The following is a 17,202-nucleotide window of genomic DNA, read 5'->3' as shown; positions in this document are numbered from 1 at the left end:
AGCTCGCGATTCTATGGCCATTTTGAGGGAAAACTTCGGACAACAATTCATCTCAAGAAATGGACCCGTAAGTTGGCCACCAAGATCATGCGATTTAACGCCTTTAGACTATTTTTTGTGGGGCTACGTCAAGTCTAAAGTCTACAGAAATAAGCCAGCAACTATTCCAGCTTTGGAAGACAACATTTCCGAAGAAATTCGGGCTATTCCGGCCGAAATGCTCGAAAAAGTTGCCCAAAATTGGACTTTCCGAATGGACCACCTAAGACGCAGCCGCGGTCAACATTTAAATGAAATTATCTTCAAAAAGTAAATGTCATGAACCAATCTAACGTTTCAAATAAAGAACCGATGAGATTTTGCAAATTTTATGCGTTTTTTTTTTTTAAAAAGTTATCAAGCTCTTAAAAAATCACCCTTTATATGTAATAGTAGATTCGGCCACGCGTTGAGAAGAGCTGTAAGGTTGGAGTCACCGTGTAAGGTTGTAGTCAGTTGAAAACTTTAAACGCGTTTTCTGGAGAATCGATTTTTTTGACTTATGCCGGTCTTGCAGCAAATGAGCGATATGTTCATACAAATAAATTTCATTGGATAAAATGACGAAATTAAGGCTGCTTTCTCAATGGCTGGTTACCAGTCTTTCTGTTCAGTCGCCTTAATAGATTGAACTTATACCAATAAACATCTGCTAATTGTGGGACCGACCAATGAGCGATTATTGATTTGGATTTGGAAACTCCATATTTTTCTGCCAATTTCCTTCTAGATAGGTTTTTATTAGCCCGGCTCATTCAAAATCGCAATTTTGATTCTCCACTGCGTGTTCTTTTGACATGATTGCGAGAACTGATCAAATACGCCTAAATGTGTCAAAGCTAATTGTTCAAAATTGAACATGTTCGAGCAATTTACAAAGTAAAGGGTGGGCCATCTAACGTTTTAAATTTGAATTATCTATATTTCGACATTGAAAACGTCAAATACCATTCGGAAAGTGACAGATATTCAGTAAAAAGTCTAAAATTTACGAAATGGGTCGCTATTCACTATTCTACGGTTCGAGCAGTATTTATCAGAAAGAGGACACATTACTACAAGAGGATATCACATTCCCATTGGGGCGGCTGAAAAATTCTAATAGCAACTTGGAAGATCTTAAAATCACCTTTGATGAATTATTGAAAAGGATGTTAGCTCTTGATCCTAGCAAAGGCCTAGGCTCCGATGGTATTTCGAACTTCTTTCTAAGAGAATGTGCTGTGGGTTTGTGTGAACCACTGAGATTTCTGTTAGACAAATCATAAAAATTGGGAATTTTTCCCAATTGCTGGAAAGATGCATACGTAGTGCCTATATTTAAGGCTGGAAGAAAGATCGACGTGAGTAACTATAGACAAGTCTGCATTCAATCCGCATTACCCAAGCTGTTTGAAAAGTTGATATATGGTCAGATTGAAACATGGTTTAAGGATTCTCTGATCAGACAGCAACATGGGAAGATCAACCACCTCGAACCTCATGATGTACGTAGGATATATCTTACAGCATTGGTCTTAAAAACTTGAGGTCCATGCACTATATACGGACTTTAGTAAAGCGTTTGATATGGTGGATCATAAAGTCCTGTTGCTAAAGCTGAAGAAATATGGTATCACGGGTTGTATATATAAATGGTTTGAATCGTAATTGAGTGGAAGAAGACTCCGTGTAAAGATCAGTGACTCCATCTCTAGAGAGTTCAAGGTGATATCGGGTGTACCACAAAGGTCACACTTAGGGCCTCTACTGTTTTGTATCTTTGTTAATGATATTGGAGCGGAATTTGCATCTCGGTACTCACTCTTCGCTGATGATTCGAAAATCTATAGGTGCACTGAGAACATCCGTGACACGTATGCACTTCAAGAAGATATAAACAAGCTCGTGAGATGGTGTGAGTTTAATAAATTGCAGCTTAACGTGGGAAAATGTGCAATCATTAAATAAAGCCGCAAATCTGAAGTTAATCAACTCCTTTATTATATGGGTAATGATATAGTTAAACAAGTAAGGTCAATAAAAGATCTTGGAATACATATGGACAGTAAACTCACATTTGTTGGCCACATAAATAATATTGTAGCCAAAGCCAATAAGATCCTAGGTAGCCTGTTGAGAACAAGTAAAGATTTTGAGAATGGTAGTACGCTGATTGGTCTGTTAAATGTACTAGTGAGGCCAGTGTTGGAGTATGGATGTGTAGTCTGGGATCCAATCTAAAGTTATCAAATTAATAAATTGGAGTCAGTACAAAAAAAATTTAACAGACATTTAAAATATCGTCACAATATGAGTAAAGACTCAAGAGGTGCAATTGATGCACTAGAACCTAGTAATCCCACACTGGCCAATAGAAGAAAATATCTAACTTTCTGCCCCGGAGCTAATATCATTAATGGACATTGGGATGTTCCAGAGTTGGTGGAAATATTTGATTTCGTGGAGTACAAAGTAAACTTGCGAAAGTCAAGAGTTATTGAAGTACCAATAGTTAGATCGAGATACAACACTCGTGCACTGACCTATAGGATCGCGAATGTAATTAATGAGTATGCTTACCGTACGCATGTTTCCGACATGTCTGCAGAAAAAATTAAAAGTGAAGCTAAACGTTTAATTCTTACCTGATATTCTGATAAATAAATAAATTAATAAATAAAGAAGTGATATTGCTTAAGGTTTTCTGATTCTGATTTTAACTAATTCTAACATTTGTTATTATTTTCTTTTCTTCAAAGTATTGTTATTCTTCGAAAATTTCTCTCTTAATATTCAACGTGTAAAAGAAAAAAATCTATGTATAATTGCAGAGTGCGTTAATAATAATAAATAACAATAATAATAATGCAAAAAATGCTAAAAAATTAACTTTTATTTTAAACACGTTTCAATTTTTTTATAACTATTGTTTATTTGGGTGCCCAGCTTAGTGGGAGGCACACCCTTCAGTCACTTACACTCGCGTTATACCCTATTTACTTATGTGATTGAAAATGCGGTGGATCTCAGATGGATTTTATGAGAATTTTATTTTTGTTATAACAATTTATTTAACAATTAATTTATGGTATATATGTATAACGAATACAGTCCGGTGGCTGCTGATGGAGCGGTGACTTGAGGTATCGTGGACGATTCGAATTAACGCGCACAGGTTTGGTGGATTGGATACCCGTAGAGGAGCGTGTGGTGCTATCGCGGCACAGCGTATAAGCGAATGTTAGATAACGAATATATTAGCGTAGGTGTCAACGCGGCGCAGTGTGTAAGCGTATGTATCAAAAACCGAATGTAGCCTCCTCTGCGGTTGTCTATCCTTTTTGCTTAGTTGGTAGGAGCACAGGTGTGGTGAGTTGCGTTGAAGTGTCATCAACTGTGGTGAATTGCGCGGTTGTATTAGAGTGCGCCTGTTTTTCCCAGGTTGAGTGAGGGGGAGGTTTAACTCATTTAAACATCCTGGGCCCCCTAGGCGAATCTTTTGCCTAGTATTCCAAACATATGTTGTTGTACGTATTTAGCCGTACTGTGGATTTGGCAGCAAAAGTATTTAATATTGGCGTTGTAATATTGTCATATTTACGTATTTGAATGTACATGTATGTACATCTTTGAATTTTAACATGCAAATAGATGCTTAAGAGGAGCAACTTTATTTTGCGGGTTATTTATTATTTGGCTTTTCTGTGTTATTGGCAATTTTTGCATTTTTTTATGATATTTAATTTATGATCGGCTAATGAAGGATAGTAACTCCACGCCTGGCTCAGATATGGCCAGAATGGGTACTCCTTAGCCCTGGAGTTAGGGCTGTGACAATAGAGGGATCTTGCGAGAGAGTGGCCGTGAATTGCGAACGGCTTCAATTCATACAGTACAGAATTCTTCATAAGTGTTTAATGCTTTGTATAGCTGATTTCCCTAACCCACCGATATGAGAAGCGCTTGGATAGATACGATAAGAGCGACCTTTATCCTTTTGTAAGTGTAGGTGCGTCACTGTATCGCATTGGGAGTGTGATGATCCCTTAACTTGCTTTTGAAATTTTATTTATTTGAAAATTTAAGCCTCTTTGGGGCAATATTGTATGAAAAGTTTTTTTGGACTTATTGAGACATTTTTGTTATATTTTAAGTTTAAGTGCGTATGCACTAATTTGACGTTTAGTACCGCACAACATAGCTTCAGAGTTTTTAAGCAGGATTTTTTATCATTATTGGCGAAAGCCATCCTGCGGGGTCAAAAAGTTACGAACATTTATTTGTCTTTTTATATGGGGTTGTCAGAGAGAATCTGACCTTGTTTTTTCTACCCTTATGTGGGGTATTGGAAAATTGTGGCTCTAGTGGTTGTCGTACGATGTACCGGCCATTATTTGATCGAGTAGTTGTGGCTTTAGAGAAGTGCACACAATACCGATCTTCTTTGGTTTTGTTTAGTATTTGGGGAAGTTTCCCTATCTCGTGAAATTTCCTTAATTGTGAATTAAGGCATTTGTTTGATTTTTTCTCAACTTGAGTTGGTGTGGTGGTAACTAGTTCTGTAACTAGTCCACTTTGTGTTTCACTGTGCAGAGTTTGAACTTTTTGTGCCTTTGAGCAACATGGTGTCTCTTGGCAATTTTTCGAATTTTGGTTTTCGGGATTTGCTTTTGCAATTATACCCGTGGTTCTTTGTGAATAAGCGCTTCTTTGGGGTGAGATGGGATATCTGCCGTAATGAAGCATTGAATTGTGTCTTTTGTGACAATATAAGCAATTATATTTGCTTTTGCAATTTTTAAAAATATGTGTTTTGGACAAGCAGTTTGTACAGAGTCTTTTTGATCTGACAAAGTTGTTCCTTTCGTTAATGTTTAATTTTTTAAACTTTTCGCAATTTTTAAGCTTATGCCCTCTTGTGCATAGTTCGCATGGCGTATGTATTCTTTGTTCGGATGTGAACGATTGTATTTTGTTAAAGTTTTTGTTTAAATTGTTTCTGCTTCTAGCTTGGGGTCTATTGAAGCTTACTTTGAGGTCGTGTTTAATGTTCTTATTTTTTATTATGTTTTCTTCTAACCTTTCCGCAATTTCATATTGGGTGGTGAGAAAATCTTTCATTTGTTGCCACGTTGGGCACCTTTTTCGTGATGAGAGCGATTGCTCCCATAGAAGTAACGACTTTTCTGGTAATGCGGCGGTGCAAATGTTTACCAGAATAGGATCCCAGCTGTCTGTGGGGATATTGAGAATTCTACACTTGTTTCTTTCTTAATTTTAGGCAAGTTTAATAGTGTCGTTACTTGCTTATCGACCAGTATTCTTTCGTTTTCAAATCTAGCTTTTAGAGCTTCCCAAGCCATATTTAAATTGTCGTCATTTAATGCGAACTGTTTAACTATTTCGCCTGCTTGGCCTTTTGTTTTGTATCGGAGGTGATACAGTTTTTGTGCCTTTGATAGTTGTGGATGGTTGATGTAAACGGCTGTGAACATGTCTCGGAAGGACGGCCATTCTTCATAACCTCCATAAAAGGTTTCTGTATCACATGCAGGCACCTCGAGTTGGATGCCTGAACTTGCCTCTTGATTGTCTATTTGTGGCAGCTCTACTCTACTGTGGGGAGTAGGTGTAATTGCTTTAATGAGCTTTAATTGATCGGAGATCATAGCTTTCGTTTCTTCATATTGGTCCAAGCAGTTTTCGTAAACATCGTAAGCCGATGATTTAAAATTTTGAGGTAGATCTGAATCGTCAGATTCTACAATGGCGTCATGAGCCGATTGGAGGCGAGTCCAAAAATTTTTAAGATTTTGGCCTTTTACTTCTAATAACGATTCCGAGTTTTCATGAATCGGTGAAGCGGCAAATCTAGTGCAGTATCTTGTTAAACTGTCACTTTCTGAAACGAATTTAATAGCCAGTTTTGAGCGTGTAGCTCCAGGTGTACTTTGATTTTTGTTATTAACCATTTTTGTTATATTGTATGTTTTTATATTAAAATATTGTTAAATTTTTTCTCAGTGTAAACTGATTTATGGTATCTAATAGAAGCGATAAAGTATGTATAATAAAATGAATACTCTTTTAAATTTTTTTTTTTTTTATTAATACGCTCTTTTCTTTTTTATTGACGTATTTGTTGTCCGAAAGTTTATACATATGAACGTATGCAGGTACTTATGTTTTGTGCAATTGAGAGCTCGTTATAGAGATCAATGCTGTTTTTACATAAGTATGCACGAATTGTTAGTATGTATTTCTGATTATGCTTTATACGTAGGCGATGGAGAGCTCGTTAGAGAGATCAATTCGCTGTTTGTGCGCAATCCTGCTTGTTTTTGTTTGTCAAAGAACAAGAGGTATTGCCGAATAGAGGCCAATGTGGATTTTGAAGATTTATATCTTTTAATATAAGTATGTATGTATGTTTGCATATACAGTGCTCACAAATTATGTAAATTTTGTTGAACTGATTTTTGGTATTTGTTTCAATATACGTATTCTCTGAGTTTTAAAGGGTGATTTTTTAAGAGCTTGATAACTTTTTTTAAAAAAAAAAACGCATAAAATTTGCAAAATCTCATCGGTTCTTTATTTGAAACGTTAGATTGGTTCATGACATTTACTTTTTGAAGATAATTTCATTTAAATGTTGACCGCGGCTGCGTCTTAGGTGGTCCATTCGGAAAGTCCAATTTTGGGCAACTTTTTCGAGCATTTCGGCCGGAATAGCCCGAATTTCTTCGGAAATGTTGTCTTCCAAAGCTGGAATAGTTGCTGGCTTATTTCTGTAGACTTTAGACTTGACGTAGCCCCACAAAAAATAGTCTAAAGGCGTTAAATCGCATGATCTTGGTGGCCAACTTACGGGTCCATTTCTTGAGATGAATTGTTGTCCGAAGTTTTCCCTCAAAATGGCCATAGAATCGCGAGCTGTGTGGCATGTAGCGCCATCTTGTTGAAACCACATGTCAACCAAGTTCAGTTCTTCCATTTTTGGCAACAAAAAGTTTGTTAGCATCGAACGATAGCGATCGCCATTCACCGTAACGTTGCGTCCAACAGCATCTTTGAAAAAATACGGTCCAATGATTCCACCAGCGTACAAACCACACCAAACAGTGCATTTTTCGGGATGCATGGGCAGTTCTTGAACGGCTTCTGGTTGCTCTTCACCCCAAATGCGGCAATTTTGCTTATTTACGTAGCCATTCAACCAGAAATGAGCCTCATCGCTGAACAAAATTTGTCGATAAACACATTTCGAACCGAACACTGATTTTGGTAATAAAATTCAATGATTTGCAAGCGTTGCTCGTTAGTAAGTCTATTCATGATGAAATGTCAAAGCATACTGAGCATCTTTCTCTTTGACACCATGTCTGAAATCCCACGTGATCTGTCAAATACTAATGCATGAAAATCCTAACCTCAAAAAAATCACCCGTTAGATACACGGATTTGGTGTTACATACATATGTATGTGCATTTAATAAGTAAAATGTGAACTTAATACTCTCACTCTGATTTTGGGGTTAATGTACATATGTATATGTATGTGTATGTTTTGAAGTGCCTGGCCGTTTTGCTCCAATTTTCTTTCTCCACTCCTGTTGCTTACTGCTGCCTACGGACATTCCTTGTGGTTTTGTTGTTTTGTTGTTTTGTGTATTATATGTTTTTAAGTTCGCGCCCGTTTGTTTATTGTATTTATGTATGTATGTATTTTTAGTTTGGAGATTTCCCGCCCGGTTTGTGTTGGTTTTTGTTATTTAGGCGCTTTAACTTTTCGCACCCGATTTATGTTTTTGTTTTTATACAATTTTGTATATAAATGTGTATGTGTTTTATATGTACATATCTTGTATGTGTATGCACATATTTTGAGAGCCGCTACACTTTTTTTTCTTGATTTCAGCGCGCTAAGCTCTTTGGTTTGATTGTTTTTTTTTTTTGTGGTTGTGTCACTGCGCTATGTATGTGTGCCATTACGGCAGTCCGGATCTGTTCATAACGTTCACGTGCAATCCCAAGTGGAATGACATCAAATGCCATTTGTTCCCCGGTCAATCAACAACTGATCGTCACGACTTAACAGCACGTGTATTCAGGAAAAAGCAAAAAGCAATGATGGATTTAATTGTGAAACTTCGTGTTTTTGGAGAAGTTCGATGCTGGATGTACTCGATCAAATGGCAGAAAAGAGGATTACCGCATGCACACATCTTGATTTGGTTAGTTCGAAAAAATACGACCAGATCAGATTGATAAAGTCATCTCAGCGGAAATTTCAGATGAAGCAATCGACCCACAATTGTTCAACGTTGTAACAAAAAACATGATCCACGGCCCTTGCGGCGCTATTAATCCAACGTCACCATGCATGATTGACAATAAGTGTTCAAAGCGCTATCCTAGAGCTTTAGTTGATGATACAATCACTGGAAATGACGGATATCTATTATATCGGCGTCGATCCGCTGAAGATGGCGCTAATTCAACGGTCATAAAAGTTCGGAATCAAGACGTTGATGCACATCAATGTAGAATATTGCAACTCTGTCAAATCGATCAAATACATCTGCAAATACGTAAATAAAGGCAGTGATATAGCAGTTTTCGGAGTGGTTATCAGAGAATAGATGAAATTCAGCAATACCAAATGGGCCGTTATATAAGCAGCAATGAAGCGGTATGGCGCATTTTATCGTTCCCAATACATGACCGGCATCCCGTTGTTCTTCATTTGGCAGTTCATCTCGAAAATGGTCAACGCGTTTACTTCACTGCAGACAATGTACAACAGAGCGCAGCACGACCACCGCGGACAACACTAACTACCTTTTTCGAGTTGTGTGAAAACGATGAATTTGCAAGAACATCGCTATATTCCGAAATACCACAATATTTCACTTGGAATCCATCATCGAAAACATTTCAACGACGAAAGCAAGGGGAGCGTGTTGACGGTTATCCAAATGTCCGTAAAACCGATGCCATAGGGTGCATTTACACCATCCATCCGAACAACGCCGAATGTTTATATTTGCGTCTACTATTAGTCAACGTGCGCGGACCAAGATCATTTGATGATTTGAAAACTGTTAACGGTCAGTTGTGTGCGACGTATCGTGAAGCATGTCAGCGATTGCATTTGTTAGAAGATGATATGCATTGGGACACCGCACTTCATGACGCATCACTCACATCTCATCCAAAACAAATACGCGTACTATTCGCCATAATAATATCTACATGCCTTCCGTCAAATCCGCAAGAACTGTGGAATAAGTACAAAGCCTGCATGACCGAGGACTCATTAATTATGGCGCGTAATCGAGCAGACTTGCTATATACATACATTACAAATGTATAATGATGCTTTGATATTGGTTGAAGATCTGTGCCTTACAATTGCGAATAAGGCATTAGCGCAACTTGGCATAACTGCGCCCAATCGTTCAGTGATGGATATGCTTGACCATGAGCTTCAACGTGAACAACAATACGATTGCAATGAATTGCGTGCTTTCATACAAGCTATCATTACCAAACTGAATATTCAGCAGAAAAATGCTTATGATAAGATTACACGAGCGGTTGACAATAACGCCGGTGGATTCTACTTTCCGGATGCGCCCGGTGGTACAGGGAAAACGTTTCTGATCTCTTTGATTCTTGCAACTATACGGTCACAGCAGAAAATTGCGCTGGCAATTGCTTCGTCAGGCATCGCTGCTACTCTACTTGATGGCGGCCGAACAGCACATTCTGCATTGAAATTACCGTTGAACATCCAAGTCGTTGAAACACCAACGTGCAACATATCGAGGAATTCAGCAATGGCAAAAGTTTTGCGAGGAGCTGGAATAGTTCTATGGGATGAGTGCCCAATGGCTAACAAAAAGTCATTACAAGCATTCAATAGAACAATGCAAGATTTACGACAAAAGCAACAACTTTTTGGTGGAGCATTAGTCTTATTATCCGGCGATTTTCGGCAAACTTTGCCAGTCATTCCTCGATCAACTCCTGCCGACGAAATAAACGCATGTTTAAAATCGTCAGTTTTGTGGAGACATGTTCAAAGGCTGACTCTTGCCATCAACATGCGAGTCCAATTGCAAAATGATCGATCCGTAGCGGCGTTTTCGAAGCAGTTGTTGGACATTGGCGAAGGCAAAATACCAATCGATGATACCAGTTTGATCACATTGCCGAACAACTTAGGTACACTTTTACAATCGAAAGAAGAATTGATTGAGGGTGTATTTCCGAATATTGTTGTACACGTCAACGAAATCAATTTTGCCATTCAAGAAAAACTGAAAGGAGAAGCTACAACATATACATCGATTGAATAGCGTTTTGAATCAAGATGAAGTAGTCAATTATCCAACTGAATTCTTTGGATCCCCCCGGTCTGCCACCGCATCGTTTGGTCCTGAAAGTCGGTTCACCCTTTATACTTCTACGAAATCTGAAGCCACCGACTTTGTGTAATGGCACAAGACTTTCAGTCAAAAAATTGTGGCAAATTTGGTTGAAGCAACAATACTAAATGGCAAGGAGCAGGTGAAGTTGTACTCTTACCACGCATTCCCATGATTCCAACGGACATGCCGTTTGAATTTAGCGCTTGCAGTTCCCAGTACGTCTTGCCTTTGCGATGAATATCAACAAAGCGCAAGGGCAAACGTTTCAAGTGTGCGACGTCAATTTGGAAGAACCGTGCTTCTCCCACGGCCAATTGTTCGTCACATGCTCGAGAGTAGGAACACCAAGGTGCTTATTCATTTACGCGCCAGGTGGACAAACCAAAAATGTTGTATACCAATATGTTTTATAAATGTTTTATAAATAAGTAACAGTTTTACAACAATAAATAAAACACAAAGTAAAAACCCTTAAGAGTTTTAATCGATTTAGGTGTAGCGAAGTGCACAGGGTAACGGATAGTACTACATGTATACATATAACTCAAATGCTGACAGACTAGGGTGTTTTTTTTTTTGGACTATTAGTTTTTTTCAATCCCGTCATGAAATTTGGAAATACCGTAAAAAAACTCCATGAAAATTTGAACCCTTAATATTAACATTAAGGACTGGGCAATCTCTTGTAAGGGTGTACAGCTGCTGGCGTATGCTAATGATATTGATATCATTATTTTCAATATCCGAACCGTGAGTTTTGATTTCTCCAGACTGGATAAGGAAGCAAAGCAAATGGGTCTGGTAGTGAAAGAGGGCAAGACGAAATATCTCCTGTCATCAAACAATTAGTCGTCGCACTCATGACTTGGCTCTCACGTCACTGTTCACTGTCGTAACCTCGAATTTGTAGATAATTTCGTCTATCATGGAACCAGCATTAACAGCAACAACAATGTCAGCCCGAAATCCAATGCAGAGTAACTCTTGGTAACAGGTGCTACTTCGGACTGAGTAGGTAATTGAAAGGTAAAGTCCTCTCTTGACGAACAACTCTATTTGTGACTCATGTCCTTCTATATGGTGAAGAAGCATGGACGATGACAACATTAGAAGAGTCGATGCTACGAGTTTTCGAGAGAAAGATTCTAAGGAAGATTAATGGTCCTTTGCACATTGGCAACGGCGAATATCGCATTCGATGGAACGATAAGCTGTACGAGTTATACGACGACATTAACAACTAAGAGACAGTGGCTGCGCTGGCTAGATCATGTCGTACGTATTGGTGAAAACACTCCAACTCTGGAGGTATTCGGCGCAATAACCGCGGGGGGAAGTAGAGGAAATGGAAGACCTCCACTTCGTTGGAAAGAAGGACATCGCATTTTCTTTATCTTTTAGTGTTTTACATTTTTTTGGTTACTGATCTTGAGCAGCGACATCTAATCCCTCCGTTCACATATATTTTTGGTAGAATCTGGCCGTTCCTGTCGTTCCAATTGCGAAATGTCAAAACCTACCAGATTCAGTCAACTGTCTAAGTCGGATAGGTGAGCGGGTCTCTCATTTCCCATAACAGGAGATTTGGGCATCCCTCCTTCTCACACTCGACTGCTGTACCAAAATAATATAAAACAAAATATACATATACTAGTTATTTAAACATCCTATCCCTAGTAATTATGTTTGTATTATTGTCTGTTGAATACTGTTGTCTAGCGTGACAATGCATTTTATTTGAACATAGATATTTAATATTAGTGGACTGTATGTGTTTTTACATATTTCTTATATTATCATATTATATTGCTACACTACGCCCTTTAATAGCAACGAACACGTTCAATTTTGAACATTCTCCCATGCGGCAAAAGTGACTTCTGCAAAAATATGACCACAGCTTGCGACCGTGTCATGTTCGTCAACTAAATGACGTTCACGATGACTATGTGCCTTCATGTGTTGAATTAGTGATAGTTTACTCGTAACAGTTTCTTCAAATTCGTTACAAAGGTATCTTGTCGACATTTCTTCTTTCTCATTGGAGAATGGTATGCCTTTGATTTTAAGCATTTTTATTTGCATCTTAGTATTCTCCGCTTCACTGACATCCCATCCATTTTTCTTATTGGCTTTTGAGTTCAGTATTGCCTCTTTTGCTGTCATACCTCCATCGTCAACGACTTTAATTTCCATGTCTTCATTGGCTCTTCATCAAGGGGTTCAGAACCCATTGTTGCATCTATGATAACATAACCAGCCTCCCTAGTTACTCTGAAGTAATGACTCTTCCGGGGAATAAAACGTCTCTTAAAGTCTTCTCTTTCTGTAGTTGTTACAATCGCTCGTTTAAAATCTTTATTCAAAATTTTAGCTGCTTCCACAATGATTGTATTTTCGTTAATGTTTTTTAGACATAGACTTCTCACATTTTTCTCTTTGCTTCTGCCAACTTGCGTGGTTTCTGGTCGCATTGAGTTTTCGACTTGTTATCAGCTACCATTGGGTCGTGCTCTTCCGTTGTGTCATCAACTTCAACATCTCTTTCTGCAATATCTTTTATCGCATCTTTTACATTCTCCTCAAAAGGAGACATTTTGTTGTTCACATTATTATCGTCATTAAATGTGCATTGCTCCTCAAAAGTAATGTATTCTACGCGTAGTTTGCCTTTCTCCGATATGTCATACAGTGCTTTTCGAAGGTTATATCTTCTACACGCAGCTTGCCAATGGTAATATCTTCTACGCGTAGCTTACCTTCCTTCAATATGTCATCTATGCGAGGCTTCTCGAAGGTTATACCTTCTACATGCGGCTTGCCAAAGGTAATAATAATAATTAAAACTAATCGAGATAAATATTGGGTTTTATATACATACAAGGTCTGTCATAAAACAAACAGAACTTTTTAAATATAACTGTTTCTGTGTGGGTATATGAAATAAAAGGTCTGATCACTTGTTGACATTTTGTAAAAATTTTAAGACAATTGGATAACTACAGTCGATGTTATCGATCAAAAAGTGACAGCAGCTTTTGGTCATCGGTCGTAAAATGCATTTTGAACAAAGAGCAAATATTAAATTTTGTTTAAGCGATTTCAAGAAGGTCGTGAGGACGAGAGCCATCTCCGAAAAAAAGTCGTCTTCAGAAGTCAAAAAAAAAGACAATGCTGATTTTTTTTACGATTCCGAGGGTATTGTACACCGAGAGTTCGTCCCACCTGGCCAAACGATGAATGCTGTGTTTTACCTTGGTGTTTTGAAGCGTCTTTTGTCACGCATTCGTCGTGCTCGGCCACAATACCGTGAGGCAGGGTCCTGGCGCCTGTTGCACGATAATGCGCCGTGTCGTCGTTCGACGCTTGTCACTGATTTTTTTTACAAAAAACTCCATATTAACCATTAATCACTCACCCTACTCACCTGATCTAGCACCCTGCCTATTTGGAAAACTTCATTTGCCCATGAAAGGACACTGGTTTCAGGACATTTCAGCTATCCAAAAGGCGACGACCAATATTCTCAAGAGCATTCCGAAAAATGACCTTAAACACTCATTTGAAATCTAATTGACCGGGCTAAACGCTGTATCGAAGCACAAGGAAACTACTTTGAATAAAAAAATATAACTTTTGAAAAATATCAATTTTTTGTTTTTTTTTTTTTAACAGTCCTGTTTCTTTTGCGACAGACCTTGTATATAAGTGAAATTTGGCGTATAATCCCTCTCTTATAATGGTTTAACTGTATGTAGAAACTGGGTTGAATCGGACCATTACTTCCCATAGCCCACCTATATCTAATATACAAATCTTCGAATTTGGGGTCACCGCACATATCGGCCAATATGTGAGTTATGCCAATGAAAATAAGAGAGTGTGGTTTACTCATAACAGTGTATCTTTGTGCTTAAAATAGATAAATTTGAGCGAAAACTTGGCCTAGCCCCTATGTAACTAATATCATGATTTTCGAACATCCGGCTGACTTTACTGTATACATATGATTGCTTTTAGACCTTAAAGTATTTCCCTGGCTTTGATTCTTGTAAGTTCAAAGAGTATAAAATGTTCGATTGCACCCGAACTTTGCCCTTCTTCACTTGTTTTATTGATAAATTTATAAGAAATACTCATTTGTTAGCGCAGAAAAAGCCAGCGTACAATTAGCAAAATGGGAATTACCTACAAACATATGTAATAACCAAGTTTGAAAGTATCGGAAAGTTATAGTATCATTTTGTTTTGTAAGGGCAGCAATTTTGAAACCTATGGGATTCAGTAGAACGAAAAATCCGCCAACGCACAGTTACCTTAAAAACTTTGCTCAAGGATGTACTGCACGAGGAATGGGCTAAGATCTCGTCGATAGAAACCTCAAAGCTTGTTGATTCAATGCCAAAACGCCTATCAGAAGATTTAAAATGTGAGGATATCCACCTTTTTATTAAATTTTTAGATCAATTCCGAAGAAGAATATCTTTATTCGACTTTTTATGAAATATTAGAATATTGAAAAGCGTTTTTTCTCAACTTACATATGTAAATAAGCATCATATCTAATTAAGCCGCGGATAGGGCGCATTGTGTGGTCTGCAGATTCAGTTCCACTTAATTGTTTATACAATAGTATTTATCGTTAGCGGCAGTGTTAGAGCTCGCGTTAACTTGCATGTTGCCTTTCTACTGCATCATCATCTTTGGAAGATTCCCGCTCCGAAATAAAAAAGAAAACTTGCAAGATTCATGGGAGCTTGAATACTGAGTGTGCGGTTCTGCAAGCTTGTGGCTATTTCGCAAAACGGATTATCCAGCGCAACCACTTTATCTTTGCGCAGCATGTCAGTAAGAAAGTTTTGCCGGTGCCACCGGCCACACTAAGAAAGAAAGATCCCCTTGTCCGCTAGTAACAGAGGCTCTGTTTCGTTGAATTGACCAAATCTGTGGACAGCTCTCCATTCTTTGTGAAAGAGGCATATTGAAATCGGGTTGTAACTTTCTAATCATCCAACAAATTTCCATCCACAGTGGATGTGTGTTATGTGTACTGTATAAATTCTACCCAGGGCATCTGAGGTTTTCAAACCGAACCAACCATCGACGGGTGCGAAATGGGTCCGTCAAAAAAACAAAAATCAATGATATTTTGTGAATGACATGTGCTCATATGTATATAATGTATGTATGTGTGCATGTAAACAAATATGACACGCCATACCCTGCCAACCACGGCTACCCTCTTGTGTCAAATATTTCAATACAATGCACTAACACCAACGCACATTTTCGGGTTATGTTTTGTTTACCTAAATGCGATGAAAAAAGGTGCGTGGAGTCCCTACGCGCGGAAGAAGTTATACTTCTTAGCGGTGTTCAGAAATGCATAACACTTTCTATGAAAGAAAACTTAAATTCACATTTTATAATTTTATTATGCACATTTTATAAAGCAAAGTCTAAATGAAGGAATTTTAATTCGGAAAGAAGTTCTGTCTCTTCGTTGCGGAAAGGAATATGCAGCGTAATCATCTCTCTTTTGTTCTTCGCCAATTTGGCTGCCGGATTGACTTGTGAAGATTAATTTTTTGTTGGTGACATATTCATATGTGTACGCATATGTATGTTTGTATGCTTGTGATTTATTTGTTCGGCAATATATGCAAATATATGTACATATAAGTATATATGAATGTATGAACATGCAAGTCAATGCGCGCACATGCGTATACATTAGAGTGGGTCAATTTGTATGGAGCAGAAAAAATGCACCAAGCGGTTATCAAAATCGTAAACTACGATGAATTCTAAGAAAATTTGCCCAAGAAACCATGGCTCTAAAATCAAAACGGAGCCTCCGGTTTTTAACGAGAAACTTTTCATTTTGTTTTTTTTTTTTTTCAATAAATGAAATGGAAAATAGTAACAACTACTGGAGCCGAAAACATCAAGCTGTGATCATACAGGTGCTGCTACACCTTCTCAGCAGCGTTCTTTTTGTGATGCATATCAAGTTGATTTTAAGATCTCTATATACTTGCAATTTACACAAATTTAAAACATTCAAAAATGTTATTGAATCTTTTAAGAAAACTAACAGTAGTGGTTATGTCTGGATTTGTTCGAAATGAAATTCCAACAGCTTTGGAAGCTGTATAGATAACGGTCTAATTTTGATGTTTAGCTTAATGTTAAAAAAGTTTTTTATGAAATTGGCCATTAAATCATCAATGCACAAGAAATGTAAAAGCTCATGGGTTTTGTAATTTTAAGAAATAAAACGTTGTGACCCTTAAAAATAAATTAGATATTTATAAAATAATAGTATTTAGATCGGGTTTTAAAAAGCTTCGGTGATCGGACGAGAACCGATGTATTCAGCGTGGTATGGTCGTTGGCCGCTGTGGTCGGTGTGTGTATATGTTACCTAACCACCCATAAAAATTAAAATAATAATAAATAAAATTCAAACTTTAATAGCTTTCATCTTCCGCGAAATCGTATTGCAGTTAACAATATCATTTTATATCTATATATAAAGCAAAAACTTAACTGTTAAGGGCCAAACAAAATATAATATACTTCTAAAGTTCAGAATTAATTAGTTTTAAGGTCTTGTTTGCTGTCCATCCTAGATGTTGCGTTTCGACTTGCAACCGTGACTGCCATAACACCATCGCGATTTTTTTCTATAGTTCGACGTGAAACGCTAGTCAGCAGTTGCACAAAGCGCTCGGTTCCT

The 17,202-nt window shown here is 37.8% G+C and overlaps 1 protein-coding gene across 2 annotated transcripts in view; it reads right to left on the bottom strand.

Annotated features, from left to right (window-relative positions):
- LOC125779107 (uncharacterized) overlaps positions 1-17,202 on the bottom strand; it is a 434,818-nt gene that overhangs the window by 91,613 nt on the left and 326,003 nt on the right. Inside the window, exon 2 of one of the 2 annotated variants that reach the window (XM_049459655.1) lies at positions 6,771-7,423. The exons of the other annotated variant lie outside the window; for it this stretch is intronic. Within the exon in view, the coding sequence (XP_049315612.1) occupies positions 7,352-7,423 (72 nt within the window). The 3' untranslated portion in view covers positions 6,771-7,351. Of the gene's footprint in view, positions 1-6,770; positions 7,424-17,202 lie in introns of those variants that run through there. 2 annotated transcript variants of the gene reach the window in all.

This window comes from Bactrocera dorsalis, chromosome 6, assembly GCF_023373825.1.
Source record: "Bactrocera dorsalis isolate Fly_Bdor chromosome 6, ASM2337382v1, whole genome shotgun sequence".
Classification (NCBI taxonomy): Eukaryota; Metazoa; Arthropoda; class Insecta; order Diptera; family Tephritidae; genus Bactrocera; species Bactrocera dorsalis.
The sequence above is the reverse complement of the archived record's forward strand: the minus strand, read 5'-3'. Positions and strand labels throughout refer to the sequence as shown.